Source organism: Aythya fuligula, chromosome 8 (genome assembly GCF_009819795.1).
Source record: "Aythya fuligula isolate bAytFul2 chromosome 8, bAytFul2.pri, whole genome shotgun sequence".
In the NCBI taxonomy this organism is placed as follows: domain Eukaryota; kingdom Metazoa; phylum Chordata; class Aves; order Anseriformes; family Anatidae; genus Aythya; species Aythya fuligula.
In genome coordinates, this window is record NC_045566.1 from 5,900,272 (window position 1) to 5,919,703 (window position 19,432).

A 19,432-nucleotide genomic window follows, 5' to 3' on the forward strand; every position below is an offset into this window, starting at 1 on the left:
CTACTCATTTCAGTGATGAGCTTCATTTTTCACTTGTCTGATAGTCAGCAGGGAGACTTCTGCTGGCTCAAGTGAGTTTTGGACTGATAATTCCAGCTTCCACTTGTCCACTGTATATCTCAGAATTAATTCTGGATTTTCAGTCTTGAGAGACAATATGCCAGATAAAAATTGAGCAAACTGGGTAATATTTCTTAAATTAATGAGGGAGGCAACAGTAAGCAGAATCTTGCCCAGCTGTAAGCCACATGTCCTTCCCCTCGTAGCTCACAGCCTCCAGGTTTTCATGCTGTATATCATCTCTCAGCCCCTCAGGGTAGGAACTTTTCATTTAACTGCTTTCTGGCAAAGCTCCAGGCACATGTGTGATTCTCTGTAAAAAAGCAGCAGTGCTCAGAAGCAAGTGGTCCTTTTCTTGGAGGATCCAAGTGCAGAAAAATTTCCGAATCCGCTCTTTGCAATAACCTGCACAATAGCGCTCATATCACCTGAGAGCTATTGGCAGAAAGCAGAACTTCAAGCAGACTAAAGCTGGCCTGATCCTTCTAGCAGATCCACCTGGTGATGAGCCAGCTGAAGTGGGGAAAGCTGATTTAAAGCCACCTTACTCTGCACTGTGTTCCTGTATCTGTGCCCACAGGAATTAGAAAATGTGACCTTTCTGTTGACCGGGAAGTTGTCTCATGGTGTAGCGGTAAGGAGCATCCTGTCATCTCATTATTTCCTTCTGGATGCAGTAAAGGTGCCTGTGTTTTGCATCTAAGAGCCACGCTTCCAGTGCCATCTATGGGCATTTGACCATACTAATCCTCTTCAGGCCAGCTCTACACAGATCCTAGAGAGAGAGTTTTACTTGGTGGTAATGTAGCACTAACTTTGTCTTCCTTTGCGGCATGATTAATACATGCTTTCATCCAAGGTAGGAATTCAGTTTGTTGCCTTCACTAACAGGTTAGGCACACAGCGGTGTAATGTTCCTCAGTCAGTTCAGAGGGAAACCAAATCCAAAGGATCGGATTTTGCCATATATTCTCCCTGAGAAACTCACCAGTTTAAATGGGGTTAAAGTTCATGCTGTTGCATCTGTGCTTGAAGAAGGAATATTTGTCTAATACAATTATCCATGATTATTTCAGCATGTGGTGGAAAGAAGCATGGCTAGCCTGAAATTCCTGGCATTTTTATAAAAGGTAACTGTAACTTGAATACACTTGCCATGGTGGAGGAATCTACAATTATTTCCAAAAAATGGAAAGAAAATTACTATAGATTTAACAAATGAAAGTCCTTCATAAATAAGATAAGGTAGCACAGCAATGATATCTTCTGGGTTTTACATGATGTTTAATTACTGGACAGCTGGAGGGATTAATGCTTGTGCATTATGCCCTGGCTCTCAGAAATTAAACATGTACAGCTGCCACTTTATCAGTGCTTAAAGTATTAGAGCTCCTTCAAAAGCAGCAGTAATTGCAGAAAAATCCCCATTGTTACATTGGAAAAATCTCAACCCATAATCATATTTTCCTGAGTTCCTTCAAAACAAACTAGCAAGCAAAAAGAACTTGGTAGTTACCTTTAATTGCATTCTTACAGGAAAAGTGAAGGTAGTTTCATTGTTAATGCAATGGGGGCTTGTTGTAATTAAATGGAAAATCCTGTATCAACTTAAGGTTAAGGGTAAGATAGTCATCATAAATGGCAAGAATTAAACGCGAAAACCATGGCCTGACCAGTGTCAGGGCTCTATCTGCAGTAGGTTAGGGCAAAATGGCTTTGTTTCCCCTGATGCTGACTCTTTAGTTCAGGCGTAGGAAGGAAGAGACACATGCAGTGTTCTGCAAATGGAGTGTCCCAGTACTGAGCGGTGTCTCGCTCACCACAGCAGGCTTTGGTGGTCGCCTATGCACATTTGCACACTGCTGATCCCTCAGTTTCAGATAAATTGTCCGTATCAGTATGTTCTATGAATAATTTATCCTTTAACACATGCTAGAAGGAAACACAGCACATAAAATAAGACAATTCAGAATGTGCTACTTCTACAATGTTTCCCTGCAAAGGTACACTGGGGAAAAAAGAGGAGATGCAAAGAGAACAAACTGCAAACACTCTCAGACATGGGTACTCCTACATATCCCAAATGACAGTTTTTTACAGAGTTGTGGAAGAGTGGTATGAAATACATGTTTTTATTAAGAATAAATAAATAAACATAATGGTTAGCTAAAACCAAAGCTTAGTGCTATATGTGCACACACAAAAGCTTTTTCCTGCTATTCTTTCAGGTCATTAGATGGAGAAGTTGTCTCCGATCCTTCTTTCCCATCTCATAAGTCATACTGTCAAAGGAGCAAAATTTGGCCTGTAGTTGATGTTTATCTTCTGGGCAGATGTTTAGTTGATGTTTATCTTCTATCTATCTTTCAACAGTTAGGGCTCTTGGAGTTGAAATAGCCAAGAAATTGCATCTCTTATTGCCAGATATGATTGTATTTTATGTCCCTAAAGTGCTTTCTTCATAAGAATAGAGCTATAATTCTGAGCTTATTCATCCAAAAAGCAGGAATTTGTTTAGTTTTATTAAGAGAAATCTCCTGTAACTGTCAGTGCCAACAATTGTGTTATGATGGCAGCAGATACGTGGGTAGAAGTTCCATCCTTCAGTGGCCATGGGTACATATGTTTCACTAATTAAGCAGTGCTTAACAGTTATGCTTCCTGAGCATATGATTTTAAAACTGAATCAGAATCAGCTAGCTTGAACTTAGTACAATCCTACGCAGGAGAGGGTCATGTAGTGTTTGATGGGGAGGGGGGTTGTGAGTCATGTTAATGGATAAAACAGCCTTTTAAATTTAACTTCATAGCTGAAATACACCATTTCCAAACAGGGGAAGATAAAATGGTTGGATTGGTTTTGCTTACATTTTGCAAAGAAGTTTGTTTCTTTGATAAAATGTAACTGGGAGGCTTAGCTCTCAATAAAATGCACTTAACTCTATTTCTTTTTTCCAGAAAGTTTAAAATAAATGCTTGTGCAGTACAATTGATTCACCATCTCAGCTGAAATTCGGCAAAGTACTGCCTCCATTTCAAAGCAGTAGAAATGGAAAGGTGAATCCTAATGTCCCAGAGATCTCAATAGTATTAAAGTGAGTGCAGTTAGCACGGCACTTACACTTTTAACTGCTGTGAGTGTCACTCAGTGCTTAAATTTTCCATATGAGTAGAAAATCTAAAGCACTTTTTCTAAACAAGATTGCCATATTTGGGTGAGATTGTGGGTCTGTTATTTGGGTCCACTACTTACATCAAATAATAACTGTGCCCCTGGTATGACCGAAGTAGAAATCATTAGGAGATGGTTGTTCCTAAAGAGGCTGTCGGTCTCTCCCCTTCCCCAGACCACCTCCGTGGTCTTGTCTTTCTAGATGTGGTCTCTGCTTATATTCATAACCTTCAGTCTGGCTATGCTGAATTCTGCTGCTTGTCTCGGTGTATCCTCTATGCTACTTCTTTTAAGTACTCATCTCTTCACATCAGATGTCTTGCAAACTGTTTTATTTCAGATGCATCGTTTTGGTTGTTATTGCACCTACATTCAAACTCATTTTGGATCTCTGATCCTGGAGAAATGTGAGAGCCAGTTGGGTAAGGTGGGGACGTGAGATGTTACAGAAGGGTTTGTGACAACTCCTTTGTTTGTGCTCTGGAAGAGTTAACAGTGCCATGTGCTAAATGCAGTGAATATTTAAGGCTAATAGGGAAGCAACTGCAATAAGAAGAAATATCTCCTCTTGCAGAGAATTCCCGTTAAGCAAACTAAATCAGTGGAAGTGGAGATTTTATGGGGCTGTGACCTCATTGCTTCTAATGTGAGCACTGCCTTGTCCCTCATTACTCAGCTGAATTAAAACCTGTGAGCCCTCAGTTGCTGTCACTGCCAGATCAGGCTGAAGCCAGGCTTCTCTGTGTACCAGCTCTGCCTTACCTGTTTGGCCCACTGGTTCAGAAACATATCCTCAGGGTGGCCAGTGTGGCTTTGCTCTGCACTATCCTTGACGTATCTGTCAATGATTCCATCAACTAACTGGTTTGTACCTAAGAATTGGGATTTTTTCCCCTGAGAGTGCTTTTGAGATAGGCATAGTTATGATGATGTGAGAGTAGCTGTGCAAGCATAAGTAGTGCGTGAAGCTTTGCAGTGTCACTTGCTGCTCCCTCCTTTCCTTATCTGCATTCAATAAAGCAAAATATGGTGGATTGTACCAAACTCCCAGGCTCCCCTTCCTAGGTGTGGCAGTGTAAAAGTCCTGTTTTTCCAACTGCTTCAACTGCTGCCATCTCTCTGACTGGGAATGTGTGGGTAAGGAGGTGGTGACAGGCCAGCAACATAGCTGTGTGCCTTTTAACTTCAGAGTGTAGCTTTTAAGGTTCTGGTGCAATCCTTTTCCTGAGCTGGACGTAAGAAACCAGAAAGCAATGGGTAAAACAGGCAGGCATGCAAGGACAGTGCATGTCTGTGTGAGCACAGAGTGAAGTGCCCAATGGACAGAAGGTGAAATGTATGGAGTGAGCCAGTCCTAGGAAAGCGTCCGAGGTCTAAACTCGGCAATGACAAAATGAACCCCTGATCATGCAGAAAGGTTTGTGCAGGCAACCCTTACAGCCACAGGGCGTCTGACTGAATCCTAGAGGCGTGCAGACACGGTAATGTGGGGTTTTTGTGTGTACTGTCGTGGGATCAAGGCAGTGGCAGCAGTGCCCTGTTGTGCTTGCTGGATACTACAGATATTCCTCAGAAATACGAACTTTGTACGATAATATCAGAGCAGCTGCTAGTTTCATGGATGTTATTAGATGTTTCTGAGGGATTTGCCAAATCAGTGTTAATTTGTAAAATTGCTTTTTTAATAAATAAGTTGTGTCTGAGGGAATAGGGGTGAGCGTATCCCACACGGGTTCCAGTTTTCAGAGTCAGAACAGAAACCCACTAAACGCATCCCAGCATTATTTTTTTTCCATTTAAATTTTGGCTAGTACATAACATCTCCAATCTGATTCAGCTGCTTATATTTCAATCAGAATATAAGAGAGTAACGATAGGTCATTATTCTTACAACATCCTTGTGGGGTGTCTGTGGTTTGAGCAAAAAGCTGCCAACCTTAGGCATTCTGACCATCCTTTTTTTTCTCCCGGCCCCAAAGCTGCTTTATTTTATGCCTCACTTGTTCTTACTTTGATGTTATTTTCAGTCTTTTAGCCAGAATAAAAATGATAAACTTCATAACACTTCCCCAGTATGGAGTGAAGTTGAGGAAGCTGCACGTATGAGTTTAGCAGTCTTATTGCACGCAAATAAAGACAAGAGAAATTCAGAGCATGCATATCTTTTGTACATAAGCTGCTTCTCTCCGTAAATTGTGGGGTCCTAATGAATTCTATTTTGAGAAAATTAAATCACTTGGAATGAATATATGATTGTCCAAAAATATATTCAAAAACAGTAAATACATTTTTGAACCAACCATTATTTATCAGCAGGGGCTTTGGCATCTGGTTGCTCCATTATAATTAACTAATACTATGCAAATACTGCTGCAGAGAGGGGGAAAATAACTCGTTTGTGTTGGAGGGGAGCAGCGTGGCAAAGGCAGCGAGTGCGTGCAAATATTAATTTGCAAGAGTGCGTGAAATGGCTCCTTAGCTCCATTAGTGATCTGAACAATATCAGGAATTACTATTCCTTCTGCAGTCTTCATCTATATGGGCTTTTCGGTATCAATCACCATAGCAACAACCACCGCTGGTAGTGAGACTGCAATTCAGCTGCATTATTCCCTCCATGGGAGGCCTGTCATTTTTTCAGAGCAATGCGCTTCAAGGTCATCTTCATTTACCTCTGTCTCTTCTGCTGCCCTTCCTGGAGGGCAGCTTTCGATGGGAAACTTGTCCTTCTAGGCATGAATCCACACTTTAAAGACTGGTATTTGACCAAGGATCAGTATTAAATATCCGGGTATGTGGTAAGCACGCTGATTTTCTGCAGATGAAACAAAATATAGAGAGACAATTAAGCCTGAAAATAAATACTGAGTCAATAAAGCCCACACTATGGCTGCACTAGTAACTGGCCTGGGAGCCCCAACTTAATTCAGCCTGCCTGGACTCTGTGACCTCCTTATCTCCAGTCCCGCTCAGAGATTAATTTACGTGGGCTGTGGTGGCTGGATTTGCTCTCCACGCAGAATACCTGGGCAGATGGAGCTCAGGCATCCCACTCCTGCAGCCGTGAGGAGCTCAGATCCTAAACCTGGCAGCTCAGGGGTTTCGGAAGTCCCCCGGCCTCTCCTGCCAGTGTTCAAGCTGCGATAAATCAACAGCAGATCTCTGTTTCCCCAGTGCCAGTGTTAGTAGGTGCAAATCATCCTTTGCATTCTTCAGAGAATCCCTGCTCAGGTTTAGGCAAACAAGAAATATAAGCCACATGGTTTTTTTCAGTTGTCTTGGGGAGGGTGTCAGAAAACTGCAGCGTAATAATTCATCTCATTTTCTTCTCTTCAGTGTCAGTAATTGCTGTTATCCACTTCACCACAAATTTTACCAAATAATTATCTTTCTCAAAGCCATTCATAAAGTTTCAAGTGGAACTGAGGTTTTGGATGAAAAATATTAATAAAATATCAGATTCTTACTGCAAATCTAAAAATCTTTGATTAAAGATAGCAGGGGAAGCGGTAATGGTCCAGTGTACATCATTCCCAGCTCTTACTAATGCTGGCTATAATGATTATTTCACATTTTTATTTTTATCCAGATTCGAAGATCCTTGCTTTGTACAAATGTCTGTTGTAGAAAAATTATGTACAAATATGGGGGTTGGGTTTTGGTGGATTGTTTGTTTTTTGTTGTTGTTGTTTTTTTAAAAAAAATACAGTTCTTAAAGAGTACCCTCTATTCTTAGAGAATTTTATTTTTCTTTATAAACACGTAAAAAGCATGTGGTAGAATTATCTTAGCTTTTTGGTGCAGCACATGAGCCAAGGCTGTTGCTGCTACACCAGGCTACTCATTAAAGCCTCCAGTTAAATCCTGGCTCAGGGCAGAGGAAAACCAGTACTGAGACACTAACTCCACCACCACAATCTTTCTTTTCTTCCTTCCAAGGACTGCTTCTGCTGCACTCTTCTCAAGAGACGTGACAAGATTGCAGTGAGGCAAAAATAGTGATGTTTGTGCTGTATGCATCAAGCCTTAGCACAAGGCAGAAATGAATGCAGAGCACCTCTGGTGTATATTGTCTACAGGCCACTGCCTGTTAGATGTGATATTTTGCTTCCTAAAAGTGTGAAGAATCTTAATGGGTTACAGTACCCTACAAAGCAGCTTTTGTAATTATGCTCGTATGCTGCTTTGAAACCAGTTGGTTAAATACTTCTTGACAAACACTTCTTCTTGACAATATTTCTACTGGGATCACTTCGTATTTGCAGTAGTTTTTGCACCTGAGAGTGGGATGTTTATTAATTTCTTTGGCACTAAGGAAAGCAAGCTAATATTTGTTTCCTTTGTTTCACACCAGTAAGCTCACAATAGGACAGGTAGCAAAACCAGAGAATGCAAACAAATTGCTGGAGTTCAAAAAAAGATACCCTGGTGGTAATTTAATTATTATTCAAGGCATTTCTGTTGAAATGCTCTGGAGGCAGGGAAATGCTGTAGCAATAGGACTGTGCAGGTACCCTGACAGATTTATGAAAGGAGATGTGAAGCAAACTGTCCCCAGGACTTCATTCCCCCATGCTCATCTCTCCAGCTGCCCATGTAAGATAATTTGTAGTGCTGCTTTTTATTAGGTTTGCCAAACCGCACAGCAGAGGTCCCAGGGAGCGGGAGCGCGTTGGCTCTTGCATGGGTGCAGCGGGATTGTAAGCAGCTTTTCTCCTCTGTTGCCTGTTTGTGCCAGAGCAAGTCCCCGAGTGGCTGGAAGCTGCAGACTGCTTTATCCTTGCATGCCCCGTGGATTTTAGCTGTTAGAGAGGATAACAAAAGGGTGAGAGGAGCTGGGACAGTGTCTGCCTTCTGGGGGCCAGCAGGAGAGCCAGCTGCACACACAGACAGAGGTCTCTGCTCAAGGCAAGTGTGACCCCAAAGGAACTGTCCCATTTGAGCTGGCCTAAAGATGACCGTCAGGTCTATAAATGAAGAAAAGGTGATTTTCATTCCTTGAGTTGACCAGGAGGTGCCTGGAGCAGCCTTCTGTAGTGCTCCCATCTGGCATCACACCCCAAGGAGCCATCTCAGCAGCACCGTGTCTGCAGGTGGCCCTGGTGACAGCGCTGGGGGCTGCCTGGTGGCGTCCCTGGCACGGCACGGTGACAGCAGCCAGCCCCGTCTGAGCAGGGCAGCTTCCCTGAGAAAGTCCTCGCAAGAGGTTACAGAAGGTGAATTGCTTCTGCTTTCTTCTGACGGTGATTATCAGTAATTTTATACCTGGACTGGGATCTCTAGGTGCGGAGGAGGAGCTTTTGTGCAAACTTCCATTGTGTGTGTCCCACACGCATTTATCCGTCCCTCATTTACCAGTACAGCAAATTTCTACAGAGAAACGTGTACAGATGGGAGGAGGGGTGGAGGTGGGGCCAAGAAAACAACGAAGGAAAAGAGATGGGCTCATTACAGCTGGGGAGAAGGAAATGAATGCACATCTGCAGTGTGCAAATCATTATAACCTTGCCCAAAACGAGGGATCAAGGGCTGTGGAAATTTTTGCTTGTTGGTATGTTTCTGAGATTGATCAAAATAATGCCAGAAAAACAATTTATTCTTCTCAGCCCTGATCTGTTACAGAAATTGAACGTAGACCTAGAAATACTGCTATTCCTCAGTTCCTTTTCTGAATAGATTGGTAAGATGAAAACTGTTACCTTAAATTTCCATTTGGCAGTTCCATATTATTCATCATCTGAAGAGATCATTAGGTCCTACAGCTGTGTGCTGATCGCTGGGATTAACAGAGCATTTTATTTTGAGTTATTGGCTAAGGATAGGAAAGTATGCTGAATGAAGAAAAAGAGCAGAACTTGTGTGTGGGCTGCAGCACTTTAATGGTCTCAGTTCTGTCATGCAAAATGATTTTTTAAATGCTTTTCCACCAGACTGTGGTTGTATTTCGGTTTCTTATGAGAGGCATTCATCTCCTAACCAGATGCCCCGGTGAGGGCATCTCTCCAGCCCCAAAATACCCTCCTGAGTGCAGAAGGAGCCTGGGCAAGCTGCCTGGACTGGCCAGCATTTGGTGGCTAACACAGGCGCTCCTTTGGTGGCCACGCTGTTGTGTGTAATTAGCGCTGTAAGGCTGGGCACACAGCAGCCTGCAGCTGAGATTCTCTGTACCATTTATCCCTGCTGGATGGAGCTTGGGCTGCAGCCAGTGCCTGGTGTCACACCAAGGAAGGCAAACCTTTTCTTCCTCTCATTAGTCAGGTTGTGCTCTGGCAGACGCGGGAACATCTGGAAAACCTGGGAGTAAACGGGACCGAGCGCAGGGCAGGAGGGGAGAAGCAGATATATCTTGTCATGCTCTGGTGTGAAAACACGGGCTGCTTAATTTGACAGGCGAAGCCCAGCAAGTTCACAAGCTAGAACATAAATATCAGTGTACAACCCCGTAAATGAATGAGTTAAGACAACATACTCTTAATTGCTAGGTAAATAGTTGTGCTCCCAGGTATGAAGCAGGCGTATTTCAGTAGGGTACTGCTGGGTTCCCGCTGCTGGCTGTGAAGCTGGCGTGTATCAGCTGCTTCACCGCGAGGCTGCTGCGGGGAGCTGTGCCACCCCTTGCAGCTACCAGGACGTCTGAACTGGGGCTGGAACAGGGGCTCTGCAGGAGTGACCGTAAATAGCTCTGCTGTTGAAGACAAAATGTTATCCAAGTGCAATTAGAAAAAATATTTATTTTATTTATATTGATTATAGTTTATATAATGCATAACTTTCCTGTAGATATCTGAAAGGGCAGAAGCAGAGATTTATTTATTTTTTTAACTAAAAGACTAAACTACATCTAATTAAGAGTACTTGAAGCAAATTTCTTCTAGGGTTTTGGTTCCCTCGTTTTCATTTGGTTGATGAAATAAAGTGAGGGCTAAGTGCAGGTTATTGGAGTACCTGAAATTTTAATTTAAGCAGGTTTCTCTGGTTCAGCTGTCCATCAGGCTTGCAGACAAGAGTGCTCCACTCAGTGCTCAGTTTCATATCTGACAAACGTCTCATTTGTATGTTAATGCTGAGTTGTGATTTCCAGGGAAGGCATTCAGTGTGTTGTAAAGGGCCTCACTGGCAGATTGCAGCTAAATTGATGCTCAACTCACTAAATATTTACCCTACACATCCCACTTAATATGTCCAAAACCAGGCACACTGTGAAATCCTCAAACCTGATTCTGTGCTTGTGACAGCCAGGAAGCTGGTGGTGTCAGCGCCGAGCACAGCGCAGTGCTGTGGGTCCCCCCCAGCGCCTGCCAGCACACCTCTGGCCCTTGCAGTCTGTCCACTCTGTCCACCTTGGTCCCTACACAGCAGGGCTCGTGGGGCTGCTCCTGCCTCAGCACCAGGGCACGGCTGCAGCTGGCTCCCCATTTTTCCTGCCCCTTCTTCTGCAGGGCTGCCCACAGCCTAGAAGGGTGGTGGGGAAGTCGGACAGGGGCTGCAACTTGGGTCAGCGCGCTCCTTCTGCTGCTGCGGGGCAGCACAGAGGCAGGGAGCACTCCATGGCACAGCTGGGGCAATGTCCAGTGTGTTTTCACCTGCTCCTTGCCATGTGGTTTAGTTTAGGACAGCTGAGGTCATGCATTTGTGCCCTCTCCTGTCCCCTGTCTCAGACATTCGTAACGTACTAAAGCCAGCACGGTGGCGAGGGGGAGGTTGGAGGCCTTGCAGCTCACCTGCTTGTTTTTCTCCCCCAGCTTGTTCTCCCAACGAGTTCCAGTGCAGTAACAAGACGTGCATCTCCATCATCTTTGTGTGCGACGGGGACAACGACTGCGGGGACGGCAGCGATGAACGAAAATGCTCCCCTCTGACCTGCAACCCCAACGAGTTCCAGTGCAACAACAGCATGTGCATCCCCGAGCTGTGGGTGTGCGACAACCAGCCGGACTGCGACGATCAGTCGGACGAATCCGTGGAGAAGTGCGGCTACGATGCCAAGGCCCTCAACACCTGCGCGGCTCACGAGTTCCAGTGTGGCAACGGCGAATGCATCCACCTCAACTGGAAGTGCGATGGGGACGAGGACTGCAAGGACAAGTCCGACGAGCAGGATTGCCGTGAGTGTGTGCAGGGGCTCGGGACCCTGCTGGGGGGGAGAGGGCAGCCAGAAGGCACCGTGGGCTGGGGTTTGAGGCAAGGCTTTGATGTGAGTTGTCTGAGCAGCAACTGTGTGCCTGACAAAGGAGCGTTTGTGTCCCAAATGGCATGGCTGGGTCCCCGTCTCAGCAGGGTCAGGTATACTCCACACTCTTTTTTTGTTGTTTTTTTTATTTCATGCAGAGAGGGGGTTGAAGGAGCTGTTCAGTGGTTCCGTGCTTCAGAGAAGATCTGTTTCACTAGAAAGGAAGGGAATGGAAAATGGGAGAAAATTTCAAAGCCCCCAGACTGCACAATGGGGTCACAACCTGGAGGTCAAAAGCCATAATGCTAAAGGGAATATATGATCAGCCGAAAAAAAATAGTTAATTTCCTGCCTCTGAAGTTAGAGTGTACTGAACAAGGCACTCAAGAGCAGTACCTCTGAAGAATCCAGTTTGAAATGCGCTTTGAGCTTGGCTTGTTACAGGCACAGAGCTAATAAATAATGGATTTCTTTTCAGCTGGCTTTATGCATTTAACATGGTGTTGTTGGTGTGCATGGTATTTTAAATGTTTCATCCATTTTTAGTCACTAAACTGTTCAAGCTGGTCACTTATCTGAGGAGGGAGACAAGAAAATAAGAGCAAAATGTTTTGCTAAAATATTCATAATCACAAGATTGGAATTAAATAAAATATTTACATAGCTGTATCTATTCAGTAGCTCTGACATTGGGCCACCTCTGGGGAGGAAGGCAGCAGCCAGCTGCAGAAAGCAGACATTTTTACAAAGGTCCATAAGAAAATGTTCCTCTTTTTCCAGCTCCTCCAGGAGAGGAAGGATCAGACTCTTTTCTGGGCAGAGGTAGACAGATGCGAATTTGTTGGCTTCTTCAGCAATAGGAGGAGGTGGCAAGGTACAGTGTGTACACCACTGTGTACAGGACAGGAGAGCACCAGGGTGAGCTGTAGATAATCCTGGTGTGCCTCTAAAATTGCCAAGGACAATTTTAAAAGGCAGAGCAGGAGAAGCACAGCTTATTTTGAGAGAGAGCAGCTTCAACTGAAGGATATAATTGCTGTTGACCCCTTCCTATCCAGGTATGGATGGAGCAGGTAGGATGGCTTCTCTTCAGCTGCAGGGAGGTGCCGTGGGAGCTGCCGTAGCTCCTGTCAGGAGGGACCCAGGCGGTGCTCCCAGTCACAGCGGTGGTGCCCTGGCAAGACGGCTGATGTCACACAGCCCAGGAGAGGGGAGGGGAGCTCCCTTCCATTCCCAAGTGGTGCAAGAGGGGAGCAGCTCCAGATGGAACTTCTGATGGAATGTAGCTAAAATGGATTTTCAGGCCCTGTTGTTCAACTTGGAAGGAATTTTAATTCCCCAGCTTCTTTCCATGATCTGACAGACTCCAGCAAATGCCAGCTGAGCTCAGATTGCCGAGGCCTAGGAGCATGGCTGTGACAGCAGCCCTCAGTTACAGAGCAGCTTCACCAAGCAGCACCTCCAGGTTTGCCAAGGGCAGCTTCTGTGGGGCAGAGGACGCAGCTGGATGTGGCTGCAGCACGGCACAGTGCTGACAACCAGTGGAAGAAAGAGGAAATGTGGCTAGAGAGGGCAGAAGTGACTTGAGACCATTATTTCCCTGACTAGGGGACACTCAGTGCTTGAAGTTTCTGTAGTTTTTTTTGTTTTGTTTTTGTTTTTTCCCCAGTGAGTCTCAGTGCAGCACAAGATGCAGCTTACCTACCCAGGAGAAATGGGCATGGGAGCTGCTTGTGCTGCCTTCAGCAGGAAGCCAGGAGGCTGTGAGAGCCAAAGCCCTGTGTTTAGTTACTGACGTGCTCCTCTGTACAGAGTTGACTGCTTTACACCTGTGCAAATTAGGAATCACCACAGTGATTCCTAACTGCGAGGCATAACCCTGCTACTGCTTGCTCTGTGGGTAGGGGATCTCTCAGTTAGCAGCCAGCAGAGAGCCTGTGGCACTGAGTGCAACTGTAGCTGGTGGGTCAACCAGGTCAGAGTCCAAACTAAGGTTGTTTCCCCATCCTATCCAAAGCTGTTGCTTGGGTGCACACGCCTGTGGTAAAAAAGTGGTATTTGAGCACTCTGGAAACACAAAGTCACCATTTGTCTGTTGGAGTGAAGAGTGTAGGGATTGACCTTTATTATTTTTTAACTCCCTTCCAGAAATTGTCTTTTAGATCCGTAGTGCATCGCACACGGGGAGTCACACTGCTTGACACTGCTCCATCCCCATAGCAGCAGGAATGGCACAGATACTGCTGGGCCTCCCTCGGTTAAACCTGAGGGTGCCAGCACTGTGGTAGCCTCTTCTCTTGCAAAAGGGGATCATTCGGTTTTTGCGCTGTATAGAACGGAGGGATGGGAGCTTTAAAAAACATGTCATGAGGCCATCACCAGTTATTTGTTGTAATTATTTTGGGGTGATAAATGAGTGGAGCAGGAATGAAGGGTGACAGTTGGTGAACAGGTTTTGGCAGAAAAACCAGCAAATAAATAGGAGTGAAGGAGACATTTCAGGGAAGCTGTGTGAGAATGCTGAGTGGTTATTTTTTTGCCCCAGTATGTATATTCAAAAAATACATATATGCATGTATTAAATGAACATTAGGTTTGATTTATTAGTTTCCAAATCTGGAATGGTTATATTTTAAAATATTCTCTGCAACTCAGGTTAGGGTATCCAGGGGGGAGAATAAATAATGCTTACAGCTAGAAAACAGATCCCTTAAGACCTGACCTCACACTTTCGTGCCTCCGTCCCCCAATCTATAAAACAGGGTTGATGCATTTTGCAAATGCTGGGGTTCTCTTGAGCTTAAGTTAACTTTTGGGAAAAAAAAAAAAAAGGGAGGGGAGCAGAAGACAGAAGAAACAGAGGCTCAGACTTGGAATCTGGAATGTATCTGCTGAATTTGAGCAATACGGCTTTGTGCCCAGTACTTGCAAATGAAAAGTGTGTCTGAGTGTGCCTGTTAATTTAGCAGGGCTTTGGTAAATTGTTTTGTATGTGATTTACAGAGCTGAGATGGCTATAAAACTGCTGAGATTCCATAATAAAACAAACCCCCCAAAATAGCAGAGCAGTTTTCTGAACATCTTGTGCAGATGAACAGCCCTGCTCCTGTCTGTCCTTGGGATGTAGCCCATGGTGCTCAGCTGGGTTTGTGTCGCAGCTTCAGGATAATGAGGTTCCTGGCCCTCTCGCCTCAAACTCATGTTCTCCAGGCCAGGTATAGACATAGCATTCTCCCTTCTCCTGCTGAAAAATGCACCAAAAGATAGAAATGCTGTATATCTATTTCAATATCTTTGTGATCAGTAAGAGCTGTCTCTGTATCTGCTCTTTTTGAATGTTGATTAGGAGGCTCAAGGGCCATTTCTCAAAGATCTGAACTTCCACAGCCTTCCTGGAGTGAAATGAGCCTTAAAGCCAAGTCTGTTTTCCAGTTTTCTGTCACTTCTTGAAGCAAGATCCTTTTGCAGAAATGTTTAAAAGTCCCACATCTGTGTTTTGCAGTCCCTTTAGCAACAGAGCTGGGACTGTGCAGTCATTTTTCTCTGTCTTGTGGTGTTAGTGCATCATTATGTTTGCAGTTCCTGCAAAGTTCTTAGTTTGTTGTAGAATTAGAAACCTTTCTATTCTTAGCATCTGGCTATAACTGCTTTCTAGAAGAGCTTTGAGGACAATTAGTAGGATTTATAACAGCTGCCTTCCAAATCTGTAGTCACATCTTGCAGGTGTACTTCATAAACTGGAGACCTGCTCCTGCTCCAGGAAAGACAAGGCCCCCATTGGCTTTAATTACATGTGGCACATCTGTGGGGAGCTAAAACCTACAGTCAGAAATGGAGGACCATCCCGTCCTGTCTTCATATGTAGAAGTTGCTCCAGAAAGGGTGAAGTAAACTGGTTTTCATGTTGGAAGGTGAAGAACATAATTGTGGTAAGGGAATTTTAGGTAAGACAGCAGGAAAAGTTTTGCAATGGCCAAGGTTTAATTTGGAAGAGGTTGGGGTTGTGTATGGGGGAGGTGGTCTCTCCGTCAGAAGGGCTTCCTCCAGGCAAGTGGTCGCACACTGCAGGACCAGTTCAAGCAGCAGTGCCTCTGCCTCCCTGCAGGACCTCTCAGAGCCACTTCCAGATCTGGGGTCTGTGCTTCTCCCAGACCACAGCTTCATTTCCTCCTGTCCTTCATTGTTCTCCATTTAGAGCAACAGCTCCCAAAAGCTTGGAGCTGCTGTCCCAGATGTCCCACTGAGGTTTCCCATTTCTGAGTTTGGGTTTATTAGCTGAAATGTGGTGACACAGCTGGTCCCATAATTGTGCTTACTGCTTGGGATTTTTTTCTTGCTTTGCAGCTTTTTATGAATATAGTCCATATGGCTTTCCTCTCCAAGGAGCAGTGCTGTTTCCTAACCTTTCTCCTGTGAATAGTGTGTATTTCTTTGGCAGGATGTCCCCCTTCCTCCACCAACCCTCCAGTTGCCGCTCTCCCCGTCTCATGCCCTTCAATGCCTGTAGATGCCCTAGAGCTCAGTCCCCTGCAGCAGTTGTGAATCTGGATCCTGCACCCCATGCATGCTGTCACCAACAATGCTGAGCCTTTGTGCATACCAATGGTTGCGGTATTGGCGCCAGCCCTCTGCATGTCTATGGCTCTTTGGGGTTAGCTGAAAGTAGTAGTTTTTGCATTAGAACCAGTTTGTCAAATTGTCGAGGGAAGCGTGCCACGTAGCGCTCACCTCCCGGGCAGTACCATCAGCGCTGACCTCCTCCAGCTAGTCAGAGGCAGTGATTTTCTGTCATATGGCACCAGGCTGCAATCAGCAAGATGGAAAGGCTAGAATCAAGAGCTCTCTGGGGTGTGCTGCCTTAATAGGATTTTAAGAAAACATCTGGAAGACAGTCTCGGTAGAAATAAGCCATGAACGTGTCCCAGGAATGAGGAGCCTGTTTTCAGCAGTGAACCCTTCACTGGCCAGCCACTGCTGGTACCCTTGTCAGTGCAAGTCAGATCCCATCTAGGAAAGTTTAGTGTAACCTTGAAGAGGGAAACACCACTGCTTTTAGCATGATCAATGCAGCAGCCTGATTTACTTTTTCCACAATGTTTCTGTTCATCGCATCTGTTTTGAGTCTGTAAGAATCTAAAAAGGGCAAGTGAGCTTCAGGCTTGAAGTCTGGCCTGACCCTGTGGGGACATTTTCAGCCCGTAACCCCAAGAAACACCAAGCCACAGGGCAGCAGAGCTCTTCGACCTTCCAGTGCTCTGTGGTTAGCTCATGGGCGTTCAGTAACCCCAGTGACTGTGTCTGTGTTGCTAGCTACATCCCTGGTGTGACTACGTGTAGTGGTTTTGCGTGGCAAGGTTTTGGTAGCAGGGGGCTATAGGGGTGGTTTCTGTGAGAAGGATCTAGAAGCTGCCCCATGTTTGGGAAGGGCCCCACTGCTGACCAGAGCCGAGCCAATAAGCGATGTTGTTTTGCACCTCTGTGAGAGCATATTTAAGACAGGGAAAAAAACGCTGCGATACACACAGCAGCTGGGAGAGTGAAGGGAGTGAGAAACAGCCTTGCAGGCGCCAAGGTCAGTGAAGAAGGAGGGGGAGAGGTGCTCCAGGCGCCGGAGCAGAAGTCCCCTGCGGCCTGTGGTGAGGACCATGGTGAAGCAGGCTGTGCCCCTGCAGCCCGTGGAGTGCCACGGTGGAGCAGGGTTCCACGCTGCAGCCCGTGGAGGAGACCACGGTGGAGCAGGTGGCCCTGCACCGATGGAGGCTACCGCCTGTGGAAGACCCCTGCCGGAGCAGATTCCGGGCCAGACCTGTAGCCCGTGGAGAGGAGCCCACGCAGGAGCAGGAGACCTGGCAAGAGCTGCTGCCCGTGGGGGAGCCAGGTTGGAGCAGTTTTCTCCTGAGGGATGGACCCCGTGGTACGGACCCATATCTGGAGCAGTTCTGGAAGAGCTGCTGCCTGTGGGAAGCCCACGCCGGATCAGTTCAGCAAGGACTGCATCCCGTGGGTGGGACCCCACAGCACAGGGGACGAGAGTGACCGAGAAGGAGCGGCAGAGAAGAAGTGCTGTAGACTGACCATAACCCCCATTCCCCTGTTCCCCTGCGCCGCTTGGGGGGAGGAGGTGAAAGAGGGTGGATGGGGGGGAAGGTGCTTTTGGTTTCTTTCCTTTGTTTCTCACTTCTCTAGCTTGTTAGTAATAAGCAATAAATCTTACTATCTCCCTATGCCGAGTCTGTTTTGCCCGTTACAATAATTACTGCGTGATCTTCTCGTCCTTATCTCAACCTTTGAGCCCTTTTCATCGTATTTTCTCCCCATTCCTCTTTGAGGAGGGGGAGTGAGAGAGTGGCTGCGGTGGAGCTCGGCTGCCCACTCGAGCAGAACCACGACACTACGTTGCCTTTAGCAGAGGCACTGTACATGTATCTTGCAAGTGACCTTAGGCTGAGCATGTTTCAAAACACTGCTTAAATACAATTTTTTTTAAGGCAGAACTGCGGAGCGGTTGCCTTTGCATACTGAGTGCCGCTCTGCGCTGCTGTTTGAAATGCAGCCTGGCCTCTCGCAAGGGCTGAAGGCCCCAGAAAGGCTCCAGTGTTGAAAGTTCAGCTGCCCACTTGCTTTCTTGCCTGTCACCTGAGAGGTTTCACTGTCTGCACTTGTTCTGTTTTGACTTGGTCTGCTCACATGGGTTTTGGGACTCCTCTTCACATGGATGGAGAGCCTGATCTGGGATGTCGGGGGCACAGGAGGAGCAGCAGCTGAGGTAGCTGCTGCCTCTCTTGCTTGGTGGAAGCAGCTGATGCTCTGTGCCATTTGCTGAAGGAGGCTGCAAACTCCACTAGTGTCAGGAAAAACGTAACATACAAAGCTCCAAGTCCTGCATGGCTAACACTTCAATGTGTTGTTTTAAAGCTCTGGTGACCTGCCGGCCGGATGAATTCCAGTGTGGGGATGGGACCTGCATCCACGGAGCAAAGCAGTGTGACAAGGTGCACGACTGTCCTGACAACAGTGACGAGGCAGGCTGCGTCCAAGGTACGTGCAAACAGCGCTGCGCTCCTCATGCTCGGGTGTGTAAGCCTGTGAGAGCTCCGTGGCCGCTGCAAAGGGAGGAGGCCTGTGTTGGTCCTCCGTGCCATGACGGGCTGCTTCCTGCAGAGAGGTTTCAGCCGTTCTGGCAGCGGGGTTGCTTGGGAGAGATGATTGTGCTGACCAGGCAGACTGCACGCCTTGAAAAGTTCCTTGCATCATACTCGAGCTTAATGTTCATTTGCTTAATCCCATCCCATTTCTGCTAATGACACCCTCTTGAAGCTCTGTGTCAGGCTTTTTGTTGTCATGAGCCTCATCTAACTTAGTTACTTTCCTCTCTTGCCCGACATGACAGAGTCAGCATGTGAAAGTCCCAGCAAGTTTCAGTGTAAGAGTGGAGAGTGCATTGACGGAGGCAAAGTGTGCGATTCACATAAAGACTGCAGGGACTGGTCTGACGAGCCTCTGAAAGAATGTGGTACAGTACTTGCCTTCTACGTGTTGCTCCTGTTGTAACTGCTTCCCCTCTCCTCCATCTGGTGCTCACAGCTTTGAGTGTAACCACATGTAGCTGCTAATTCTATTTCTCACTCTGCTTCTCTTTCCTTGCCTTTATTCTCTCTTCACCCTTCACATGAATATAATTAGTAGCCTAGTCTGATCATCTGCCAGTGTGAACTGTGCCCTTCTCAGTTCAGTTTTTATTCTTGGAGGGATGTTTGAGCTGAGCACAGGACTTCCCAGACACTAGTGTCCTCCACAGCATGGACCAGTTTGTTTAGCCTCACTGCCAAAATTACCTGTGAATTCCTGTAACATGAGCAGATCATAAAGATTTAGCTTTGGTAACATGCTCTGAAGGTGACAACGCCGTGAGAGGCAGCAACCACTAAGATGTGACTTCAGCCGTTTCTGAGATTCATGTGTTGTTGCTGCTCGCTGGAGAAATGGCAGCAGGTTTCTGTCTGCAGCATCCTGCCAGCTGTGGGCTACTG

At 46.1% G+C, this 19,432-nt stretch overlaps 1 protein-coding gene across 1 annotated transcript in view; it reads left to right on the forward strand.

Moving 5' to 3' along the window:
• The window catches only part of LRP8 (LDL receptor related protein 8), a 168,703-nt gene that overhangs the window by 132,522 nt on the left and 16,749 nt on the right, over nt 1-19,432 (forward strand). Inside the window, exons 5-7 of the mRNA XM_032192232.1 lie at nt 10,975-11,337; nt 18,318-18,440; nt 18,793-18,915. Coding sequence (XP_032048123.1) covers nt 10,975-11,337; nt 18,318-18,440; nt 18,793-18,915 — 609 coding nt within the window. The remainder of the gene's footprint in view (nt 1-10,974; nt 11,338-18,317; nt 18,441-18,792; nt 18,916-19,432) is intronic.